Source organism: Microtus ochrogaster, chromosome 2 (genome assembly GCF_000317375.1).
Source record: "Microtus ochrogaster isolate Prairie Vole_2 chromosome 2, MicOch1.0, whole genome shotgun sequence".
NCBI lineage: Eukaryota > Metazoa > Chordata > Mammalia > Rodentia > Cricetidae > Microtus > Microtus ochrogaster.
This window is the reverse complement of record NC_022010.1, coordinates 43433152-43459335: the sequence shown is the minus strand read 5'-3', so window position 1 is coordinate 43459335 and position 26184 is coordinate 43433152. Positions and strand designations below refer to the sequence as shown.

At 44.1% G+C, this 26184-nt stretch overlaps 1 protein-coding gene across 12 annotated transcripts in view; it reads left to right on the top strand.

Annotated features, from left to right (window-relative positions):
- Positions 1–26184, top strand: part of Kalrn (kalirin RhoGEF kinase) — a 609827-nt gene that overhangs the window by 424513 nt on the left and 159130 nt on the right. For 4 of the 12 annotated variants that reach the window (XM_026785765.1, XM_026785760.1, XM_026785762.1 and 1 more), the window contains exon 34: positions 5496–6907. The exons of the other annotated variants lie outside the window; for them this stretch is intronic. In XM_026785765.1, the coding sequence (XP_026641566.1) occupies positions 5496–5558 (63 nt within the window). In that variant the 3' untranslated portion in view covers positions 5559–6907. Of the gene's footprint in view, positions 1–5495; positions 6908–26184 lie in introns of those variants that run through there. 12 annotated transcript variants of the gene reach the window in all.

The following is a 26184-nucleotide window of genomic DNA, read 5'->3' as shown; positions in this document are numbered from 1 at the left end:
CTCCTCTCTGGTATATATGGACCTCTCCTCTCTGGTATATATGGACCTCTCCTCTCTGGTATATATGCCATCATCTTCACTCTTTTTTCTTAATTCATGTCTTCTGTCTTCTGACCTGTATACCACCTCTCTATCCCTTCAAGTTTCTTTCCTGTCCTGATAGACTAGTCTCTTGGGAAGATTCCTCCTCGGATGCATCGCCTGCACTATTAAACTGCTTCCTGGCATTTCTCCCTCAGCACTCTGTGAGACAGTAGCTACCTCTTCCTCTGTCCACTACTGTTTCTTATGAGTGGGTTTTTATCTCACTGGGTCCATGAAGGTAGGGTTCATGGCTGATACCTAGTGTTATCTTCAGCACACCAAGGGGAAAATGTCATCTACAGGAAGTACTCAGAAAGAATGGCTTGCTTTGTATGTGTATCTCCTATTTGTCTGTATTTATGAATCAGTGTGCTTTCAAGTATACTTTCCACATGCTTAAGAGGCATTTGCTGAATGGTTTAGGACAGGGGTGATGCTGACTTCCCCTGGTCATCAGGCCTATGACGTTACACAGCAGTGAGTGATGTCCTTGGCTGGCCCACGTCAAAGGCTACCAGAGCTGAGGTCTGGGCTTGCTTTTCTTTCCCACCTGCTTTGAGACCTCTTTTCTCTTAGTATGAAAGACTAATCTTGCTGCTAAACACAAAAGGGGACCATGTACATGTACATATGTGTGTGTTTGTGCTTATATGTCCATATACACATATATGTGTCTATATATACATGTATACATATATGTATATATGAAGGAAATACACCAAAATATAAATTATGGTTATTTCTGGTAGGTGGCTTTTTATACTTCTCTACAATATGACATAGTACTTTTATTAACAACAACAAAATCCCTAATAGGCATTATTTTTTTAAAGGCTAGAAAGAGCTGAGATTCTTAGCTGATACAGTTGTCCTCTATATGACCCAGGATTCCTGGTGGGAAGCAGAGTTCTTGGCCTTTCATTGGTGTCTCAAGGTTTGAAAAAGTGATCAGAGAGTAAATTTAGCTGATTTGCACATGAGCCAAAGTTAGGAGCAGAGGAACTAGCAACTTTGATTGGAAAGGTCCAGAGCCTTGGACTGTGCTGGGAAAGAGAAGGGAAAATCCAGAGGCAGGGGGTCATGATGAGAGGGGCCTGATGGCTTCTTCACCGGGCTCTGCTCTGTAGAGATGGGAGAGAAAGGCAACGGAGATCCTGGAACATAAAAGTACGTGTAGAGATTTCACACACAGATAACCCCTGGAAAGACAAGAAGCCCCATTCAAGCTTGTTGGATCTCCAGAGCAACTCCAGGTGGCACAGAAGGCTCCTTTTAGAGGCCGCTTCCATGGACATCAGAGTTTCTGAGAGGAAGGAGGTCCTTGTCTCGAGGTCAAGGACCTTCCACACACGCCATCCCTTTCTCCTCGGCTACAGTCAGAGACAGACGGAAAGGTTCCGATAAACTTGAAACCATAAAGTTACACAGAGCGAGCAGTTTCAAGGATATTGCCCAGACTGTCCAGGTACAGATTCGATCAGAGCATTCCCTGATGAGAGGAAGAAACAGAAAGAGCAAAGGTAGAGAGATAGTGCTGGGGTGACAGGCTTCTTTCCGGAAGGGACACCTGGTCTGTCCTGGCAAGGTGCCTCACATACGGACCCACTACTTACGCTGCCCAAACGGTACCTCACACCTCCATCCCTTGCCCATCTTCTCCCCGCAGGGTGTAGGGTGGAGAGCTCTGAGCTTAGGATGTAGTAAATGCTCCTTCGGTCCCAGGAGCCCTTAGCGGAGTAGTAGCCTACATGAAGGAGCTAAACAAGAAGCTACACAAGTTAATCCTTGAGAAGAGTTTGAGCTAAAAGTGTTTTCTGGCACTGATGCTTTTCACACGTGTGCACACTTACACACACACACACACACACACACACACACACACACACACAGGATATCTCAGTTTTCAACTCTGACGACTACAGCAAGGAGAATTTCCAGTCTGGGTTCTGGTTTGAAACTTGAGGAAGAAAAAATAATTTTTATAAGGCAGTTATGTACGGTATTTACAGAACTTCCTAGTTATGATGGAAGGGCACAGACAGTATACACATAGTCCCTACTCAAAGCAAAAATCCCCTCCCCGTCTAAAGGGGCAGATGCCATCCTTTCCCTGAGAAGTCACTAGTATCACTAGACAGGCTACCTTCAAGAAAGGCAATCCAGAGACTGACCCCTGGCCTCTGCCTTTGTGCCTAAGCCCCTAACATGATGAGCCTCCTGGTCCTCAAGGTACGTATCATTCTCCTCATTTTGCAGATGATAGATTTTACAGGGACTTTGCACACGGGGAGTAAATAACTCACTCAGTGTCATACAACCAGAAAGTATAGAGCTGAAGTTTGAATCTTGTTCTCTAGATCCATGGCCTCCCCCAGGAAAAGCCCAGTTTAGAAAACAAACTAACAAAAAAAAAAAAAACATTGGATGATGCAGGCAAAATATACAACAACATTTGGCTCAAATAGTACACTAGCATTTCCCTCTCCTGCCAAACAGAACAGAACACACCTGAGTTCAAAAGTCAGGAATGTCCCGTGTTCTGTTTACTGTGTGTGTCCCTAGGCCCAGTAGAGCATGGCATGAGTGGGGACAAGAGGAGGCTCATTATTACCTTAGCTACAAGACTGGCAATTGGGCCGCATTCCTACCTCAGAGGGTTCCTAATCCATCAGGATGATTGCTAGCACACATCAGATAAGTTACAGAAGAGAACACCACTGGCAATTTGCAGTTCACCTAACAGTTGCAAAGAAGCTGTGGTGGTTCTTTGTGGGACATGAGTGCGGATAAAGCTATCACCTAAATAAATATGTTCTTTGTCTGTGGCTGTTCTATCTCACTGGATGTCTAGCCTTATCTCCCATGTGTACAGGGACTGCAGAGCATCTCACTAGGCCTCGGGGAACTTTATTCTGAGAGCCAAGGATTAGAACGTGGCTTACAGTGTATAAAGTGCAAGATTCATATGAAGGCAACTATACCAGGTAGAGGGAGACAAGGAAATCTCAGTATAACCCTTCCCCAAAATGCTGAGCAAGTCTAGTTGATAAAAGTCACAGTCCTATAAAGAGTCTTCCTGATTCTTACTCTTTATTGAAAATGCCAAAGATAAGCCTTTCTAGACACATATTGGAAGACACCAAATACTGCTAAAGTGTTGCCAACTCTGTGTCCTGAAAATGAGCAGCTGCAACATAGAAGAGACCTTAATACTGAGGATTGCAGTTACCAGGGGAGTATTTCTAGCCCCTGGCCTTGTGCCTGTGCAAGCACAAGAAAGTACACGGAAAGCCACAGGCGTGGGGTAGCTGGATGGGAGCTGATTATGAATTCTAAGCCGAGAGTTATTTTTCCAATAGGAAAGGTCAATAGCAGTTTATTCCTCCACTTCAGATGTTCTTTTCCTACCAGTCCTACCATTTTCTAAACACAAGACTATGAATAGATATCATTTTAAACATCAAAAGCTATGCAGGTGGGCATTTTATAGTCCACACTTGGGATCCCATCACTTGGGACACTGAGGCAAGATTGTGAGTTTGGAGTCAGCCTGGGCTACATGGTGAGATGTTTTCTTACGACGACAGAGAAGTAAAAGCCACGCGTTTGTGTTGTCGCTCTGTTGGCATGCCTGTTCGGAATACCCGGCCATGTCCTCCGGGGCAGGTGTGTGCATTTCTCGGGATCCCAAGAAAGCCATGTACTTAGTCTGTCTACATGGGCTTTATTTATTACATCAAACCATCTTCAAATATATTTGCAGACATCCAGAGCCCAATCACAACCTGAGGTTGAAAAGGGTAAAGGAATTTTCTAGAAAACTTAATAAATATGTACAATAAAATGAACTCAAGCCACTTCCATTTAGGTCCCAGAATATAAGAGAGACTTGTATGTAAAGGACACTTTAGGTGCAGCGTCATACAAATGTAGTCATTTAAGAGGTAGGGGCAGTGGTTATATGGACAGCTTTAAAGTCAAATAAAGCTCAGTTCAGAGCTCACCTCATCCACCATCCGCTTGCCAGTTGTGTGATCCTGGGCAGGACCTCTCCAGGCCTCTGCCTGCAAAATGAGGGCAATGATACTGACCCCCGTGAGGCTGTGGCACGGGTCTGTGTTGCATTGCATGTAAACACTCAGCACTGTGGCACATGGAAGATTCAACATTTTATAAACCATTAGTGAGTAGATACAGAGCAGCAGAATGCAAACTTCAGTGTGTATAAAACTATCCAGTTCTACCATTGAGATAAACCCTACAGGCCTTATAACACATACGCCAAGAAAGCTGAGGAACGGTAGCAAACATGGCATGAGACTACCGAGTGAGACCACTGGTACATGCCCCCTCCCTCATTCATATTAGGGTGACATTAGACTCAGGGAAATGTGCTTAAATTCTTGAGCCCCTTTAACCATAGTGCAGTGACTGAATGGGGCCACGAGGGCCTTGACCGTGAGTAACTTCACGTGTGCATTTAGACAGCTCCTGACATCCTTGCAAACCTTTGCTCCCGCCACCATCTGGAATGTCTCCCACCTCCTCTGAGCTCAGGGCAGCTAGAATAAACACCATTCAGCCTGCTGCTCGGGTCTCCTCTCCTTAGCCCAAGTTCTGACTGGGAGAGTTTCAAACTGGATTTCTCATTTCTGTGGGGTGGGTGCGAGGGAGGCTTTGACTCCATGGTGTGAGCCCCAGACAAACCAGTCTCTGATCTGTGCATACTCACTAACCCACTTAGTAATTCACTCCCTCAGACAGCCTTGCAGCATACCCAAACTAGCTCCATAGTAGGAGAACTACAGGTTGCTGCATGTCGTGGGATCTGGCCATACACACAAATCACAAATCTCAAACCCATTACTGCCAAGCATCTACAGGAATGAGTATGTTTTTCTATATCTCTCTTTCTCGATTAAATGTTACAGCTAGGTTTGGTAAGATATGAGACCCTGAGAGTTAAAGAAGAGGGTAACAAGGGTACCGAATGAACACAGGGTCACACCCCGTAGGACCTCTTATTTCCTGCACCCCTGTTGATGCCATTCCTGCCGCTCCCCTTATGGATGTGTCCCAGGCACTGCAGGACTGGTCTTTGGGGGGTCTCACGAGTTGAAAGGAGAGGGATTTGGATTCTGGCAGCAAGTGGCCAGTCAGTGATCCTCCTCTGGATCCTGGACCTGCTCAGATTCTTCTGAACCTTCAGACCCAGGGATATCTTACCCGGCTCCTCTCTCCTCTCTTCTGAAAGAACGGTTATGGCCTGCAGGTTGCACTCTGTGCACTGGGTTACTAGGAGTAGGCTGCACTGATGGTTTAACGCTGGTTTCTCTAAAGGGCGCTGGGATCTCACGCAGATTTCTGCAAAGTTGTATGCAAATCACAGAGCCCAGCCCTTTTCTTAACAGGATGGCAACCTTGTTCCTCGGTGGCACCTGGGACCTGGAGATCCTTTCTCCACTTACGTTTAGCGCGCAGCCTGGGACTTGTCCCTGCAGCTCACCGGGTTAGCCGTGGCGCCGTTGGGATCTCCCTCCAGGACTCCAGTCACCCATCTCTCTTGAGACTGCTCTGACAGGGCTGGTATGGGGTGCAGCCTTTGCTCAGAGGGCAACAGGTTCCGCCTGGGCCATGGGCTCACCCCGGGCCTCCCTGCTTCTCTCCTGGGTGCAATTTTGAGGTTGCTGAGCTTCGATCCAAAGTCCAAAAATGGTGGGACACCAGGGACTTCAAGAGGCCCCAGGGCCCCGTGTACTACCCCCAGCTCCCAATCTGAACACCAGGGGTCCCCCCACATCAGACCCTCATTGCCCAAGAAGTCTGTAACTCCCGTTGACAGGGTAGCTAAAGGGGTTCGTTTGGCTGTGAGTTTCTCTTCAGGTTGACATTTCCTTGAACAGTGCCCACCTTTAATCTGGAAAAGGCCATCCTCTGACTGTAGCTCGCCCCCTCGCATCATGAGAATGAGGTGGGGGGCTTGAGATACAGGTGGTGAGGGTCAAATCCAGCCGTTCCCAAACACTGGCAGCAGCCACCTCCCTCCACACATTCTGTCTGATGCGGCTTCCTCTCCACTCCTCTGAGGTCTCTGGGGTTAGAACACCCTTCTAGTCCCATTTGCTTCAAGTGATCCTGTTGGGTGGGGTGGGAAGCAGGAAAAGATCTAGAGGAAACCCACTGACCACTCAATAATTGTTGACACTAGATGGTAGGTACATGGTGTTCATTATACAATTCTCACTTTTGTATATGTTTGCAATTTTTCATAATAAATTTTTTAACATCCTCCAGTTTCCATAACATTCTAGAAAGAACCCTAACTCCTCACAAGATTTCATGGACGCCCCCCCACCAAGGCAAGAGGCAGGGATGATTCCATTTCATATAAATATATATAAATATGTATATATATAAAACACTCATTTTCTAACCTTTTTTTAAGGCCCACTGCTTTATTTTCAATAGACTACACCTTATTTCTAAGAGGTCCCAAAGTCGGGCTCACTTCCCAGGCTGGGTGATGGGGGCGGGCAGGGGAGAGGGTCCTTAAAAGTTTACACTTCCATGTGTCTCACACTCTTACTGTGAGAACGTGACTTGTTCAGTGTTCTGAACTTTGCGAAGGGTACGTGCTCGCAATGCAAAGTGTCATTCTCTGGAATTGCACCTGGCTCAGGAAAGGACTGTACTTTGTACTTGAACTCAAATCCAATGGAGAACCTTAACATGGGCATTTGCATGATGGGAACTGCTGCTGTCTTTTTTTTCCATATGTCTCTTTCTTGGATGTGTTCTAATAAAATGATTCTAAAGCTGTTGATATATAGTGGTTTATAAAGAATTTCTGTGGAGCTCCGAGGCCCTTAGATTCTCTGCCTTCCCACTTTCTGGAAAGACCTGTCAAACTGAGGGCAGATGCCTAGAGCGTGTCTGTCTCTATGGCGTGATGGTGGCATCGCTACAATTGCAGTCATTAATAAGGACCATATCAACCACGGCTATTTAAATTCTCTGGTTTCCTAGCAACAGAACTTGTTTTCCAGAACAAAGATGAATGACCATCTGTAGATGGGAACAGTGGGGGAAAGGCAGAAAGGGCGGGGCCCAGTCAGGAGTAGAATTCACTCTACCAGGGAGGGAGGGACTGGGGAGAGAGCAGAGTGCAAGGAAAGAGAGGCCAAGGTTGCCCCAAACAGGCGGGCCAACTTTAGACCAGCTCGATGCGGTGGTAGGTCTCAGTACCTTCATGGGGTGATCAACTCTTAGTTTTTATTTTTAAATTTTGATAGTAAGCCATAGCACATTGGGGAAACATATACTCTGAGAAGTAGATATTTTGAGAAATGCTCTCTTCAGCGAAAAGTGGTGAGGGTGTTTCCCTAAACTAGCAACAACCTTAGTGTCTAGCCCATGGTGAGCTGGGTGTCCTTGGGAGCCTCTTTGGCTAGCAAGGGTGTACAGGGGCTGCAGAGGCAGTGTCAGACAAGGAGGCTGCCATTCCTTGAGTGCTTTTCCCCTGGCAGACACCAAGAAGCTGTTGAACTTACTCCTGTGATTTTCATAGTCAGAGAGGCCAGCAATGTTGTGTTTATTTCCCTAATGGCGAGGCTGGAGCTTTGAAGGAATGCTTTAACTTTAAATACTTTAACTAGAACTAACAGATTCGTGATTCTGTGGTTTGTCATTGCAACATCCACACTTGTCCAAGCCACATGGTTGATAGCCAGGTGTCTGGCCTGAGATGAGCATGGCATAGCCACCTCCACTGTCTCCATAAGTGGCCAGTGCAGACCAGGAGTCTGTTCTTCCCTGTGATTGGATAGTGCTATAGGCCAGGGTCTCTACAACACACATCTACATGCCTGCGGCTTGGTTACTTGTAGCTCACAGGCCGATGAAGTAGACATTATCAGTTTGTTCTCTACATACCATGTAGTTAAGAAATGCCTTAACTCCTTGCTGGGCATTAAAAAGTAGGCGAGCAAATAGATCCTGTCCTCATGGGACTTACCAGTTCAGGATCCAGGCTTTAATCGGACAACACACGATTGGATTTATAACAACTTGAAGAAGATGTGAGATCAGTAAGATGAAAACAAGACCAAACAGTGCTGCTTGCCCAAGGACATTTGACAACTTAGGGGCAAAATAAAAGCCAGAGTTCAGAACCCCTGAGTTTTCTTTCTGTATTATCTTTTCCCTACTGTGTCTCACAATTCCTTTGCACAGCTGTAGACCACCGTCTAGCTCCAGCCAGCTATATGAACATGTCAGTCCCTCAAGACACTGCCCCATAACTAGCTAAAACCCAAAGGGTACATTTGGAAATGATGAACTAAGCTCCTGAGGCTGGCACTTATCTCAGAGCCCAGAACAGGAACTGAAAGGCAAAGCTCCATGCTGTTATGACACTGCTGGATAAGGGGGTGCACAAGTGCTGCAGTGTTTCAGACTGATCCCAGTGTTCTTCCAACTTCCAAAGCAAGCAGTCACTCATTTATCAAATGCTTACTGAGTGTGTACTAGCTGCTAGGCATGGTTCTCGGTGCTAAGAACATGAGTGACAGAGACTGGGCATGTTCAGGGTAGCACGGCAAATACGGGACAAGAAAGAATAAAACACATCGCCCTCAGAATATATATACATTCTCATTGGAAAAAACAGACAAAAACACAAATAAAGAATTAACACTGCATATAAGAAAGCAATAAATATTACAAAAAATAAATCCAGGCAGGAAAGCAGAACATGACAGAGGTTAGAGATGCATGTTTACGTAGAGTAGTGTTTTCAACCACTGAGAAACTGATGTGCCAGGTCAGTACATGGACACAGTACATGCATGTAAATGTGCCTGCTCTTTTTAAGTGTAAAGTGTAACAGAGAAGTACCTTTAACACAACTTAACATGTCACTTTGTGCCCAACTCTAAATAGCTAAATAGTGTGATTGGAAAAGACCCCAAACCATCTTCTCTGGCACATCCAGATGGATGTTTTCCTTTTCCTCCTTTGAGCCAAAACAGTGGTTCTCAAACATTCATACATATATCATATATATGAGAGTTACCTCAAGGGCTTGTTGAAACCTAGATCCTGGGCCCCACTCTCAGAATTATGTGATTCAGTTCATCTGGAGTAGACACGTGGTGTGAAGTTACATTTCTGCCAAAGTCCAGGTAATACAGATGCTGTTGGTTCAGGGATCATACTCTGAGATCTACCAAGTGTTATAGTTAGGTAAACCGTCTATTAAAATAAATCAATTCCATAAAAAAGGATATACCTGTTCCTTGGGTTTCCTTGACATTATCAGAGTAGCTGCCCTTGAAAAATAAAATTCTTTAGAAGTGGAACTTTTTTAATGGAATATGCATCAGAACCAAAGCCCAAGATCCCAAGTCTTCAGGAGGTAAAACAAGGAACACATCCAGACAGGAGGTGACAGTGGTCTTTTGTCATTTTCCCTCCAACACTTATTATTTTATAGCTACAGTATGTTTGCAAGCCTTTCTGTCCTCTTTCTTCCTCCTCGCCCACTGGCCTAGAACATTTTACAGATGATGGAATTGATCCACAAGGAGGTATCTAGCCCCCTCATGGTAGAAAAACGTCAGCTGCCTTGTGGTCCCAGAGTTCCTCCTTCCCTGACTGTCTTTATCTCATCAGCTAAAGCATTGTCTTGAGATCCTCATCCTAGGAAGTTGTTGTCTGGGACATAAACTTGTTCTTTGCTTTTGATTTCTTGGAAACTTTCACTCGGTGTAAGAAGAGTGATTAAGTGTGGGAAGGACTGAGCCCTGCGTGAGCTCTCTGTACCATAAATTCTTCTCCGGCCAGGTATTATACAGAGGAAATGCTAACTCATTTTATTAATAGCCTGAGCTGGAACTAACCATTACAGAAGCAAACAAACCTGCTGGGGAAAGCACACCTACCACTTTCTGAAGAAAAATAGAAATGACGTTTCTGTTCCCTGTGCCACTGCTTCCATTCCATTAATAGATATAATGGAACATTTTCTATGTCACTAACGTGTACAACAGAATGATGCGTTTCAATTGGTGGCTCTTATATCACGTCAATGCTCAAAACCTGGCCCCACAAACAAGGAAGTGAAGACTAAAATCTCCTTTCCTAGTACTTGCTGTTTTAGTTATATACTCAAACACCCCAGTACCAGTTCCTCAAGGCGGAAGGATGGATTGAACCTCATGGGTGGTGGCCCTGTCTGTGGATTTTAGAATTTTAATTTTCCCTCCTCTGTCTCCCAAACACTGATACTATGACAACTTCTTCCTATCCATATTGCTACAGGGACCCTCATTTATGCAATAAAGATTTAGTAAGCCTCAGACCCTGTGAAGGCTACTGAACAAGCTACAGAACTGAATTAAAGATAATCCTCTTCTCAGAGAACATAACACATAATAGAACCCTTCGAATAATCAACATTTGGTGGTAGTCATACGTTCATAACCAAGCCTTAGTCAACGGGAGCTCCTCTCCGTTTTCATTCAGTATATGTCCTTAGAAATCAAGCTGTTAAGTTATTTCAGCTTCAACATAAAAGAGGCACCACTAGGAAATATACATACCTGAAGAAAATGGCGGGTCAGGAAAAAACACTAGCCTGCAGCTGTGGGAATGTACAAAGATAGCTGCATTTGGCAGCCAGAAAGCATCATACATAAGAGAGCAGTCTGGGATCTAGCATCTGTGGTACATACTCCATGTGTGAGCTATGGAGGTGGAATATGTATGGGTCATACATAATGCTTGGAGGATCAGGAAAAAAAAAAAACACTGATAAAAGATCCAGTGTGACTGAGTGTGTCTGGTGAGCTTGACTCAAAAGCATACTAAGAAAGTAACTATTTCTCAAAAAAAGTTGAAGTCTCCTGCCAGTCAGTGGCACAGGGAATGAGCAGATGACGCGTTGGGTTGTGGAAGAGCATGGGATGTGTGGATTCATCCAGCTCTGTTATTTCAGGTTCCGTGAAAGGAGATTCAGACCATGATCCTACAGGCGGTTGTGGGGTTGAAGGGCTTGTGCACACATATACGCCATGTAGTCACAAATATATAGAGATGAGACGGGCGCTGTAGATCAATAATAGGTTTTTATGAGGATGTAAATTCATCATGTAAATTCCAAATTTAAAGCCTGGAAAGAAAGACCGGTTAAGAAAACAATAAGTATAATCAGAAATAAAAGGTAAAATTTTAATTCTGGTGACCCATGTACACACCTGTCTTCCATCTCTACTGGGCCAGAAAAGTGCCAGTAGCCTGATGTCCAGGCTCTGTCATCATGCTTTTTGAGTCTGGATCTTGTCACTACTAAGTGGAATTCCATGTCAAGATTTTAGAGTAATCCGATCAGATCTGTCCTTTGAAATCTACTTCTTCCAACTCCACAAACCTATCCAGATCCTGAAGGGAGCTTTCAACCTGGGCGCTTCACCTAGGCTTGCCAGTGCCCATCAAGTGTGCCCTTGATGTGATAATATAGATGTGCCTACCGTAGTGGACCTGGTCATGGGTAATGGTAGCTACAGAGAGATTCTGAAGACTTGGAAATAGCAATGATGGAGAGAAGTTTTGATGTATCTTATCTTTAAGTTTCCAGGGTAGCAAAATAAAGAGCATTGTTCTATTTGTACTGATATCCAGATCTTCTGTTGCCTGTCAATGGTGACCATTCAAAGGTCAATACAATGTGAAAGTTTGTAGATATGGTTGTAGTGACAGTTGCTAAGTGGTGGTTAGGGCTTACATTCAAGTGAAGGAATGTCCCAAGGTGTATAGGGATTAAAGTGTAGTTGGCAGAAAAATAATGTATATATTATTAGGATGACAGAGACTGAGAGTACTCTATCACTATGGCATTGTGTGTGTTGTTTTGGGTTCTCACAGATTCATAAAGACTTACATAGACAACTTGGTCTCAAGGGGAGCAAGGTGATAAGTCTGGTTTCTGTCGCTGAGTTCGTCCAAGACCAGCTGGAAGGTTGGAGTGAAAGTAGGGGACTCTATGCTGCTCACACTTCCTGGGTTTTTGCTTGGGATTGAAGAGTCTAATACGTTGCTTCATATTTTAGCATTTCTGAAACCGCCTAGTGAAACACTCATTGAAAAGCTATAGATTACAGTCCTCAAATCAAGGCCATCACAGGTCACCTAGGTGCTGTCTACCTACCCTGAAGTGCCACACAGACAAACTTAGTAATGGAATATATCATTAAAGAGGGAACCTTTGCAGTGTCTGATTGGTTGGTTGGTGTGGCAGAATAAAAACAGTGCTATTACAGCATAACAGCACAGAAAAGAGCTTCAGTGTAGGGCCAGACATGAGTACAGCCTTCCAGAAGAGGACATATTGCCGTCAACCCAGTATTTATGGCTTCTGAAGAGCTGAGTGACTCAGAAATTCAAGTGAGATAGTAAAAAAAAAAAAAAAAGGCCAGTGAGTCTACTGCTCACTGCTCTAACTTAGTTATGTGACCATTATCACAGCCTCTTTCCTGTCTTACCAAGACCTCAAAAATACCTGAGTAGCTGACTTCTTCTACATTGCATGTTTTATTAAAGAATGTGCTGGGTGCAGAGAGTGGAGATGGGGTACTAGCATTGGACACAGTCTCTTTGGTAAACATTGGCATGGAAGAGTGTCTAGGGCTTTTCCCAGAGTGATAGTGTGAGACAGATTCTGGGTAGTTTATCAGGAGGCTGTGGGAATGGCCAATACAGCCTCCAGAAGTCAATGAGATGGTCATCGTCCATAAAATAAGTGAATGGCTAATATTAGAAGCTCTCACACAGAACTGGGTGTCTCTATCATGTTCACTCACTCATCCAACAAATATTTAAGTACCTACTGTGTGCCATGTACTCTTTTAGACAGCAACAGCAAATCTGCCCTTCCCCAGGAGAGTAGATAAGAATTCCTGACCTGGGTCTTATATTCTAGTGGAAATACATATAGGTGAAATACATGAGATGCCAGCTGATAGCACATACTGTGGAGTAGGCAGTAGTCTAGAGGGCAGTGAAAGGGTGACCTGAGTGATGGTGACCAACAGTTGGGGATACATAGATAACACAATTCATCCAAATGGTCTCCAGGTGGCTAGTGGCAATGAGGCTGTATTTCAGGGGAGGGTAGGATGAGGACTTTCTAGAAACATATATAAGGTTTTAGAAAACTCTGTTCATTACTGATACCCAGAAGAAAGAAGACTTGGAGAGGAGCAATCTTATTCAGGAGGAGAGTGAGCGGGGCTCAGTAGTGAGCATTTGACTAGTATACATGAGCCCCTGAGTCCATCCTTAGCACAACAAGCAGGCATTCACAGATAGACACATGGTCCTCAGCCTTCATATCCCTGCTGGAGCCAAGATGGTATCCTAGAGGTCATGTGAGAATCTCATACTACTCTCCTAGCAGGGTCGCCCAAGGGGAGCCCTTCCCATGTGGCCCTGGCCCTAGGTCCCTGGAATCTGATGCACTCGAAGTGAACAAGAACCTTACCTGTAGAAGGCTACATCCCTCTGGTTCACATGGCTGACGAGACTGTTGAAATACATCAAGATTTGGTCTAAGCCATGTGATTCTGGGAACTCCAAACTCATACAGCACACTGTTCATATGCCTGATGTTTCGAAAGGGCCTTGCAAACTCTGAGAGAGATGGTAAAATATGGGCTTTGTCCTTAGTGGGTTTAAATATTAGTTTCCTTTGGCTGTGTCCTTCACTCCCAGCAGGCTGTGGGGTCCCATCTGGCTAGATTACATGCTTGGTAACAGCACGAAGTGGTTGTCAACTGGGCCTGTCACCAAGACAAAGACAAAGTTTGTCTTGCTTGATTACAAACAACACAGAACCCCAGGAGACCTGAGGAAGAGGTGTAGGGATTTGAGACAAGGTCTTAGGATCCTAATGGAATCCTGTTCTTTGGACCCAATCAAACAGTAGATAGCATAGCATAGGGCTGAGTTCTTAACTGCCGGAAGGTGGCTCCCTCATCATTGGAATATGAACATTCATTCCCCGTTTCCTCTCCCAAGACCCCACTTAGGACTGCTTTAGCATATGCAATGGGATGATGAGGTACGAGTCTGACTTTCTCCTCACCTCTGTGTCAATTTGTCTCCAGAGGCAAGCCTTGGAGGTTAAGGCCAAATGAGAAGGGAACTCGGGGCACCAGCACACACTCACTCCTATTTATTGTATTATAAGCCTTACAGCTTGAGAAACACATTGCAAGACTATGGTTGTCTGCCACAACTGTGTATGACATTAATAAGCCACTCTGGACAAGGGCTACATGGGACAGGGGCATCCCCATTCAGGTCCTGATACAGGCCAGTGAGGAGGATGCTAACACTCCTCCCTGCCTTGCTCAACTCCTGGACTTAACGATTCCCAGAAAACAGTCCAGAAGTCGTTAATGGCAAACAGAATTTTCCCTGTAGTTATGGGAAATTGAGTGTGACATGTGGTTATTTTCTATTTTATATTCTTTTTTTTATATAAATGATTATTGGGGGGTGTTCCAACCATACCTGGTGTAGTTCAACCATCTTTTAGCCCGTTCTGATAAAAATTCAATTTTGAGCATGACTAAGACCTCGTTTATGAATTGCAAAATCATTTTGAACTTGCTTGTTAGCTGAAGAGGCGGGTTTAGCCTGATAGGATCCATGTGAAGTCATGCTCGTAATTGGATTGTGGATTGCTACACCGTGAGTACCGTGAGGACAGGGATTCAAGTCTGCTTTACGTTTTCTAAATTAATTTTGTGATGTGACAACTTTTATTCTTTGTTGATCTCATATACAGACACATATACAATGTATCTTTGTCCAATTTCCCTCCCCTTTTTAATCATCATCTTTAATGCTACTCTACTGTCAGGTACATTATAAGTCAATTGGGTAGTGTGGGAAGAGAGTGCAGTGTCCTTAGTGTGCAGAAATATAGAGAATAATATTCTCCACTTTTAGTGCAGGCAGACTAGAGGCTAAGTACTGTGGAGCAAAATGATACCGTATTTAGCGAAAACCAATGGCAGACTCCTTGAATTCCAGATAACATCATACATAGGCAGGTCTAAGACATGAGCTGATGAGTGAAGCTAAACCCAGGATCGAGAGCCAGGACAGGGAAACAGGGAAAATTTGACAGAGCATCTCCAGGTAAAGGAGCAGAGCACTCCAGCGGAGGAGCGAACTGAAATCCTGGGTGCACAACCAGATGTGGCCCAGAAGCTACAGTGTGGTTTGGCCGGTGACAATTCTGAGACCTCTGCTGAATGCAGACTCCTCCCAGAGGACATTGTTTTTCTCTTATCCACCCCTGATTTTTTATATCTCGCAGTTGGCTTCTGGGTTTGGTGGGCCATTTCTAATTAAGAATGGCAAATTAAAAGAGTGGAGAAGACACCAGGGGCCTGAATCAGTGAACAGGAAAATAAGCCTAACCAAGTACGTGTTCCCCGGAATGAAACATGTGTTCAGAGAAGTCAGGTTGAAAATGGGTCTCGTTACTTCACTGCGTTGGTTGCCAGTGAGGAGGATGCTAGCACAGTGCAGACTGCAAAAGCCCTTCTACAGACCAGAAGCTTCTGGAAGTGAGAATGTGAGAATAGATTCATCCTCTGTGATCAGACCAAGAGATCGCCAACTGTGGCTCTAATGCAAGTCCCTTATAGACAGCAGAACTGGCCTTCAGCTTGAGAGTATTGTGTATTAGGACCGTTCTTCCGGAAGTACACAAAAGAGATATAAAATATCCTTAGCTAAAAGAACTGTAGTCTGTTTGGGAGGGAAGAAATATAAATATTCATAGGACAAAATTCACACCAAGTTAGCTTAGGAATAGTTCTTACACCAGCCTAAGAGATTTCAAAGATAGAATGATCTTTCTTCTCTCAGTGCCTATGAAGAATGAATCAGTGTATAATGACAGGAATCCTTGGGTTGTTTAAAAATAACAGCATAGTAATAACCGTTGAAGAGGTATACTAAAAATTAAAATCTACTAAGTCTCCCAAAATTGCGTTTTTCCTTGGGTTCTCAGGGTGGTCCTATTTCATCTGTCTCTTAGTGTCACTCTCTCAGTGTGCCCAAATGCTTATTCCTACCAATGCTTATCCCAAGACCGTTCCCCCCAGAAAAGAGAGAAAGAGCGGATGTACCTGTTAGGATGAGTCAAGTTATGCTGTAGTAATAAACAACCCTTCAACTTTTTTAATGGCTTAAATTTTTTTTAAATTTATTTATTTATTAAAGATTTCTGCCTCCTCCCCGCCACCGCCTCCCATTTCCCTCCCCGTCCCCCAAACAAGTCCCCCTCCCTCGTCAGCCAGAAGAGCAATCAGGGTTCCCTGCCCTGTGGGAAGTCCAAGGACCACCCACCTCCATCCAGGTCTAGTAAGGTGACCATCCAAACTGCCTAGGCTCCCACAAAGCCAGTACGTGCAGTAGGATCAAAAACCCATTGCCATTGTTCTTGAGTTCTCAGTAGTCCTCATTGTCCGCTATGTTCAGCGAGTCCGGTTTTATCCCATGCTTTTTCAGACCCAGGCCAGCTGGCCTTGGTGAGTTCCCGATAGAACATCCCCATTGTCTCAGTGTGTGGGTGCACCCCTCGCGGTCCTGAGTTCCTTGCTCGTGCTTTCTCTCTTTCTGCTCCTAATTTGGACCTTGACTACTCAGCAGAAAAAACAATGATTTCTTGAATTTTGCATGCAAATGGATGGAAATGGCTTAAAATTTTTAAGAGCACTGTGCATCCATGTCAGCAGGGAGGGCTGTGTTTATTATCCATTCTGCTGATGGATCAACATATAAACATATAGCTACCAGTTACCATCCCAGTAAGAGGATGCTGAAAGGTTCTTGTACCCGCAGTTAAATGTTTCAGAGGGGAACGGTTCAACATTAATGCCCAGAACTACCTCGGTGCCCTTACTCGGCCACGAGAAAGGCAGGGAAAACAGTGGCATGGCACTGAGAAGGCAGGTAACTACAGTATGCTATAAATATGAGTAAAACCACCTTACCGACTTCAATCAATCATATTTACGGGTGATATTTATTTTGGTTCCAGCTCGGTGTGTACATTTTGGCCGTGACTAAAATAGGACTTTAAATTTTTTCCCATTCTCAGCAAGTGTCTTTGTGCATGTGAATTTGAATATATTCACTGAAATGCCATTATTCATGTTTCTCTCATTATCTTCGGTCCCTTGTCTTGCTTTAATTTCTCCTAAGCTGTGCACATGAATATCGGGTTTTATATATAGTGGATCAGCGTAGTTTTCAGTGTCTATGTAGAATGTAAAAATGAAAATTCTTCTTGTTCTTGTCAAAACTTTTTTCCAGATTTAGGGAACCAATTTCTGGGGTGTACTGTCCTGATGAACCTTCTGCATAAGAGCTAAATTTGTAATCGCACCCATTTTATAACTCGTAGAGTGTTCTGTTGGTGTGAGATCCCTCACAGGGGGTGCTACATGGCTAAGATGGAAGCTTATTAAATTTCTCATAGCAAAGGTACTAACATTTCAGAGAGCGCTTTTCTGAGTGTAAGAACATGAGTGAGTGTCAAGCTGTTCCCATTCTAAGCCACGCTGTGCGACCCTGTGACCTTGTCCTAGAAACCCACTGAGTACTCTACTATTGATAAAATCTGGGGTCACCGGGAAGCCAGGGTGGATCCTGGTGGGAAACACATTCCAATTGCCTGCAAATACAGCTGGAGAGAGGTACAGCGAGAACACGGGGTCAGAACTGACTCTGCATTGACAGAGTTAGAACTAACAGATGGATATAAAAATACAGTTCTTGATTATATTCCATGCTTTCAAAAATCTGGATAGAAACATCAAAAATGGTGACTGTTGAATTTCTAGTGGGAAGAACTACAATATCTGGGGTGGGGTGCTGCATTGACTTATTTTTATGAGCTTTGGGGACTGTTTTAACTGAGCCATCGATCTTCTCAAAATCTAGTTCCTCACCTATAAGACTGGAAAGAAACAGGAACTGGTGTCTAAATTCCCTTCCTGTTGAAACACTGGGTTTTTCTGGGGGCTTAGTGATGACTCATAGACCCCTCACCTTCACAGGGAAATTATATTAAATATATGTCCTTACTAATGTCAAATTGTGAAAATCATATTTCTATCTGAAAGATAACTTGCCTGCACTGTCACTGGTACCTCTACTGATGAGCGATGCATGAAACATAAAAGAGTCCATTTGAGAGGTTGCTTAGCAACCTAGGTTATCAGAAATTAACCACATGCTCCATTCTATTGGTCATCCATTCATTATGAAACCTATTGAGCATCTTCCGTGGGTTAAACGGGCAGACTTGGGAAGGGGATCGAGGACATCAGTAAATGCGCTGCTGTATGGCATCTAACACATAGGAAGGGACACAGAGAAGAGAGACTGACCAGCCAAGAGAGCAGGGCACTTCCTGAGCAGGCACCCCGGGGGGTAAAGAAAGTCACAACGCAGATTAAGTATCTTTGATGCAAACACTGGGGACCAGAAGTTTAGAGGAAACTGGGACTTTGGAATATTTGGACACACTTTGCCAGTTGGCTATCCATCGTCAAATTGAATTGAATTTGGAGTCAATTCAAACTCCAAAGCTCTTTGAGCATCACGATTCTCTGGTTAGAGATGCACAGCCAGTAGAGTCATGGGGCGAGCAAACTGGAATACACAAGTTGTCCTGAACGAAGAAGGTGTGGCTTCTAATTCTCGCCGAGATAGATAAGCAAAGACCAGATTTCTCTTCCTTCCTGAAACAATTTTAATAGACAAAATATATGAAGTGATGTTCAAGACAATGAACATTAGATATCAGCAAGATGTCAAAGAGAGTCCTATAAAACTCCAACTTGCTGCTTTGAGCTTCTAGATTTTGATACAGGGAGGGGTACCCCTGTTCCTACCTAGACTGAAAAGTCTCTTGTTGCTGAAACATCAGTTAGAGTGTATAAGCTATATCAGGGGGAGCAGCAAGCCCAGGCCTAAAGATGGCTCTGACTCTGTCTATAAATCTTAGAGACATAACTGACTGCATCACAGAACAAAACTCAAGAATAGTCATGGAAGCCAGGCATGGTGGCGCACACCTTCAGACCCAGCACTTTGGAGGCAGAGGCAGGTGGATCTCTGAGTTTGAGGCCAGCCTAGTCTACAGAAAGAGTTTTGGACTAGCCAGAGCTACACAGAGAAACCTTATCTTAGAAAAAATAAACAAACAAAATAAACAAGTGAAAATCAACGGTAGAAAAGAACAGTCATGGGAATATTAAAGTATTGATAGAATAAGGCAAAAACCACAATGTCTAGCATATAAAAAATTATCAGGCATACAAAATGAAGCAGGAAAAGGTGTTCTGTAGGACATTTTATATATGACATATAAATATATAGTTATTGGTCATATTTATACATTCAAAAAGCTGTATAGAAACCTGGAGGAGATGAAAATGGCACATGTTGGACTTCTACACATAGAAAGTACAATATCTGAGGTAGAGGGAAAATATGCATCACTTAGGGTAAGTCAAACTAGCAAAATAAAGCACGGTAACAGAAGCTTTCCTCTGTGTGTGTGTGTGTGTGTGTACATGTATGTGTATGTATATACATACACATGTGGTATGTGTGCATGGGTATGTGCATACATGTGTGTGTATACACACGTGGTACGTGTGTGTACGTGCAGGTGCATATACTCATGTGGCATGTGCACATGTGTGTGTGTTCTCCACCACAGAGTCCAGGAGAGATGGAATAAGAGTATCAGTGTGCTACTGTAAAACCCTTATGACTTAGAATTTTATGCCAAGTTAAACTATAATTAAAAATGAAGGTGAAAGAAAAATATTTCCAGACAAAAAGAAAACCTAGGAATTGTATTACGTGTAAGTCCTTGCTTTTCATTTAAAAAGCAAATTAAATGTGAAAGGAAGTAAGCACAAGATATACAGAGTATAACACTAACATACTCTGTCAGATATTTTTAGTACTTAGTACAAACAGTGAGGGGAGGACATTTTTAAAAATGGAGAGCTTTAGAGGGAAACAGAACAAGCTGAGATCCTTGTTCTCAAGAACAGAGTAAAGATAGCTGACCTCACTCCTGTAGTCTCAGCCCTGGGGAGATGGAAAAAATCAAGTTTTGGGGAAGCCTTAGCTGAACAAGCTACAGAGCAAGATCTCTCTCTCTCTCTCTCTCTCTCTTAAAAAAAGTGGAAGGGGGTACTGGAAAGATGGCTTAGATACTAGGAGAATTGCCTGTTCTTCCAGAGGTTCTGAGTTCAGTTCCTAGAAACCACATGGTGGCTCACAGCCATCTATGATGAGATCTGGTGCCCTCTTCTGGTGTGCAGGCATGCATGCAGGCAGAACACTGTATACATGATAAAAAATAAATCTTTAAAAAAAGGGGGGTAGGAAATAACTTAGATTTTGTAAGAAAAGTGTGTAATTTTATGTTGGGAAAATAAAAGTATGTAATTTCAATACTAGTAGAAGAAAGTAAAAAAAAATATTTTAAACAGAAATGCCAGGAGCCTAAATATATTATGACTCACAGTATATTTAAGTAGATCCAAGACATTAATTGAAATATAAATATTTTAGGTGCTTTTTGTTCAAAATTTAGGTGTATGTTCTGTAAAATATATATATATAAATATATATATCTTAAGCAATATTATTAAAAATAAGATCTACCAAGTAAGTTTTAACCAAAATGAAGCAGGTATAGAAATTTGGGTATTCGATATAAACTACAATTAAGGATGGGCTGGAGAGATGGCTCATGGGTAAATTGCCTTCTCTCACACTTGACAACTTGAGCTCAGTCCCTAGAAAGAGAACTGACTCTCAGAGGTTGTCGTCTGTCCTCCACATCTGTGCTGCTGCACACACGTGTACATGCACACGTAAAGGGGTAGGCCACTAAGCCTGACGCGCGAGCAGGATCCTTGTAACCCACAGGATGGAAGAGGAAATCCGCCTCCACTAAGCTGTCCTCTGGGCCCTAGCACATGCACACTGGCATAGGTGCCACACACAGTCCTGGTGTTTTCCAGTTACATCTCCATATGGCTTGTTTTCTCTACCAGTTAAAGATTTAAAAGGCAGAAAAAAATCTCAAGACCAGCAGGTAGGAGTGAAGGTTGGGGTGGCTCTCAGACACAGCAAACAGCATCAGTCAGGAAAGAAAGACTTTTATTAGGAGTAAGGAAACACACACACACAGACACAGCAGGACACACAAAGAGAAAGACCCAGGCCCTGTCTCCTCTTAAGGGCTGGGCTTTAAGGGTCTTTGAGAGGGGTCTTCCTCCCCCAATTTAGTTTTGGTTAGTTTGAGGAAAGACAGGGAAGGTACTGAGTTCACAAACTTAGGATCTGGCCATGAACCTGTCAACCAACAAGGAAGCCCTGCTGGTGGGGACAAGAGTCCACCAAGCCCTCATTTTAAGTTGCCAGGGCCTTTGTAGGTCAGGAGAATGAAGAAGCCGGCCATCTTGGAAGTTCACCGTTTTTATTACCTAGTCACGTCTCCTGTCCCCGTCTGTCTGCCGACCAGGGAGTCTATGTGATAAGTAAATAAATGAGTGTACTTGAAAATGCAGTCAGTGATCCCACTCTTTACGTTTTTGCCGCATGCGCTCCAGTAGAGCTGATATGGAATTGGGAACGCTACCATGCCCACACTTCTTTTTGAGGAAATAGAGAATAACACAGAAGAGAAAGAAAATGGATGTGGTGGCCCATGCCTATAATCTCAAAGTGTGGAAACTGAGGCAGAAAATGACAAGTTCCAGCCTAGCCTGGACCTCCTTGTCTCGAAAGACCAGAAAGAGAAGCAAGTGCACAGGGTGGGTTTAGGGGAACGGAGCAAGGCTTAGGAGCAAGAGCATCAGTGTGGATGAACCTTGTCCCGGGACCACTGGGCTGGTCACAACGCAAAGCAGGTGGCGAACAATGTGGCAGCTCCCACATAGTGTGCAGGAGAATGTCTGAAGCCCGAGTTCCCACCTGCACAGCAGTTTCCAAGGCTTCCTTCACGTGGCAAGGCGGGGAATTGTGGGCTGCAGACCAGATTCACCAAGGAAGATACAGGGTAGCGAGAGTTTTGGATGAAGAGGTCACTGGTGAAGATGGGAGCTCTGAGGAAAGGTCATGCCAGTTCATGCCGGTTCGTGCCAGTTCGTGCCAGTTCATGCCGGTTCATGTTGAGTTCGAGACTTAACTGTGAACTCTCTGAGCAGCCTGAACATAGGAATCTTCCAGAATTCCTATGCACTAGGAGAAACATGAAAATAAGTGGTTCAACTCAGTATGAGCAAAGCTAGATATAGAAGGTTAGCGAAGTAAGGGGCTATCTCTTTTGGGTTAAAAATCAAGTTGAGGGGCTGGAGATGTTGCTTTTTGGGAGAATACATGCTTGGCATTCCTAAGGCTCTGGGTTCAAAACCCAGCACCCCAGAGGAAGTGAATAACCAAAACTTAAGTTAAAGTTGATTGGTATTCATCAGGACTCAAAGGGAACTCAGTAGGTTTTAAGATTCCTGACCACCCGAGAGAAACTGAATTTCCCCCTTTTTAGCATCTTTCTTGCAATTTCTAGAGCTCCCACTGGGGACCTGTTGGGGTCACTTAGCAAGTGGAAAAGCAACATTTGAAGGGAGAACAGCTCTTCTCACAAAGCCTGAGTCAGAATCAGTTACTCTTAGTTTATCTGAATTTGCCTTTTAGACTGATTTTTTTCTCTTAGAAATTTCTAGGCTCTACCTATCCCAGCAGAATTTGACTTCCCAAAACTTCTGTGGGACAGTCCAAGTGAATGCTTTTGGCTTTTTTTCAATCCATCTGGGACCTTACGATGAGCCAGTTTGGACTCAGGTGTTGCTGCTATGGTGTTCTCATGATTAATTCTGTGGTGTTCCTTCCCTCTTCTCCCCATTTTCAACAAGTCTGGGTCCTTAGATCCTGGGTTCTCTAAGAAAGCAGGCTGAGCAAGCCATGAGGAGCAAGACAGTAAACAACATTCCTCTGTGGGCTCTGCATCAGCTCCTGCCTCCAGTTTCCTGCCCTGTTTGAGTTCCTGTCCTTGCTTTCTTCAGTAATAGACTACAATGTGGAAGTGTAAGCCCAATAAATTCTTTCCTCTTCAACTTGCTTTTTGGGCTTGGTGTTTTGTCCCAGCACTAGTAACCCTAAATAGGACACCCCTCTTAACATTTAAAGTATAATTTAAAACAGATCCATTATAAAGCATCTTTTTCAATTATAAAACACAGTACAATGAAAAGCCCAAGACTATCAGCCAATAAAGGCAGTTTGAGATATGTAATACCTATTTCCAAAAGGACTTAAGAGCTTAATCAAAACTCAGAGAAAGATGTTAAAGCTAATTAAACAAAAAAGAGCCCAGATAAAGGAAGCAGGGCATATAAATGTTGCAAAAATATGATTAAGAAAAGTACAGCATTCTCTCTGGTAGTGGTGGCACATACCTTTAATCCTAGTACTAAGGAAGCAGAGGCAGGTAGGTCTCTAAGTTTGAGGCCAGCCTGGTCTACAGAGTTAGTTCCAGGACAGCCAGGACTGTTACACAGAGAAACTCTGTCTCAGAAAACAAAACAAAAAAACAAACAAACAAACAAAAACAAAAAGCAAAGAAAAGGAAGTAAAGAAGGAGGAGAGAGAGGGGAGAGAGAAAGAAAGAAAAAAAGAAAGAAAGAAAGAAAGGAAGGAAGGAAGGAAGGAAGGAAGGAAGGAAGGAAGGAAGGAAGGAAGAAAAGAATCATTCATTTACTCCAGAAGCCCCAATCAGCAGTGCTTGACAGTGTCTATGAGAAAGCCTTTAAAACTACACAGATGTACTGTTCAGCTGTTAAGACACTTTCAGTCCAGTAAGGACAGGGATAAGGATATATTATCCAAGGCTAAAAGATGCTGTAACCAAGGAGCAAACAGTGGTTGACTTGAAGGGGAAATTCCATAGTCTGCTGGTGGCAAGGGTGTATGTATATAGGGGCTGCTATGGAGGAAGAGTTTATAGGGAAGTGTGCCTTGGAGCTGAGCTTGGAGTTCGGGAAGGGTTTCCTAGAGGTATTAGCAGTGTGGTTTAGCAAAAGGCATACCTATTCCAAACTAAGGAAACAATCGTAAGAGACGAGGACTTGGGGGAAATGCTGAGTATGTTTGGAAAGCAGCAAAGGTAGGTGTTCTTTGAAGCCAAGGATCTAGCTACCTTGTGGATGCATTGGAGAGTTGGAAAGACTGGTTCCTCAAGTCCTGAAGCATATGCTCAGAGAAGTGGACCTGGTTCTCTAAGCAGCAAAGGCTAGGACAGGGCCAGCTTGCTCACATCCAGTGACCTCGCCTTCCTCAGAAAGGCATGGGTGGGACTGTTGCCCATGAGAGGGTTATCCTTCTGTAGTGTTTAGATGAGTCATCAGAAAGGGAACAGCAGGCTATAAGAAACCTCCAAGTCCTTACTGTGGGGCTGGAGGGGAGTCCTTTTTTTTCTCTCCTTTTTAATTTGTTCTTTGTGTCTTTCATATTATGTATCTCCATCCCATTTATTTCCCCACCCCTTCATATCCACCCTCTGCCCTTGCAACCTCCCCAGCAAAAAATAAAATAAAATTTAAGAGGAAAAATAAAAAGAGAGAGAATCTGGGCGGTGGTGGCACATGCCTTTAATTCCAGCACTCGGGAGGAAGAGGCAGGCATCGGATCTCTGTGAGTTTGAGGCCAGGCTGGTCTAGAGAGTAAGTTCCAGGACAGGTTCCAAAGCTATGGAGAGACCCTGGCTCAAAAAAACAAAAACAAAAGAAAAAGAAAAAAGAGAGAAAGAAAAAACCAATCCCATTATGGAAGCTGTAGTAAGTCACACAGTAAACCCCTTTCCCATGTATCTTTACTTGTAAGCATTCATTGTAGTCATTGGTCTGGCTCCACTATCTATGCTGGACCCTCACTGCATCTCCTCTTTGTCATCCTGCTGCTGCCCTATGTTGTGGAGGTCCTGCAGATTTGGGTCTGGAGGTCTGGTCCCTTCCTGTGCTCCAGCAGACCACAGATGGGGTAAATATTAGGGTGGGTCAATGAGTTGCAGGGTCGGTCAGCCTGCCAGCTCTCCCTTGTTCTCACCACCAGGGTGAGCTCTCCTTTATTGTCCTGGCTAAGTTCACACCTTGCATAAATGAGCAAGGGCGGGGCCAAGTTCTCCTGCTTTCACATCTTCAGGGTCTGATCTTCCACATCTACACCTTCAGGGTCAGCTCTACTGTGCTGTCCAGGGGTGGTGCAGGGGCCGCTCTCCCAAAGTGCTGCTACTATTGAGGAGCAGGGCCAGCTCTCCCACCCTTGTGACCTCAGGGTCAGCTCTCCTACCTGCCTCAGGCATTGATGGAGAGGAGGCAGGGGAGAGCTGCATCTCTCTCCACATGCTACCACATGACAGATGATGCCCACAACTATGGGGCTAGCTCACCCATACCTCCGCCAATAGGACTGTCTCGGTTGTTCTGCCCAGGTGAGGTGCAGGGCCTGCTTTCCCAAGTGTTGCAGCTGGTGGGGGACAGGGCCAGCTCTTCTGCCCTTCTGACCTCAGGGCCAACTCTCCTTCCCTCATGGTAGATGAGTAGTGGGGACAGCTCTGAGGGAGTGCGTCTTTACAGCAGAGGGGCTAGCATGATGGCTTGAGTAACTCTGTGGCCTTTGACAAATGCAAGGATGTAACCATGTAAAAATGTGTGTCTTCTCGCACCATCTCCTGCAGCAGCGTGGGAAGATTTTCCATGACCTTGTCAGGAACCTAGAAAGACAACATTTAATGCAATGTATGTTGGGTGGGGCAAGGGAGAATATGAATCATACTTTCTTTTGGGCCACAGCCAGCTCCCAAATAAAGGCACAGAGATTTAATATTAGTTATGAATGCTCAACCTTATTTTATGCTTGTCCCACTAGCTCTTATAACTTAACCTGTTTTTCTTCATCTACATTTTGCCTCAGAGCCTTTTACCTTTC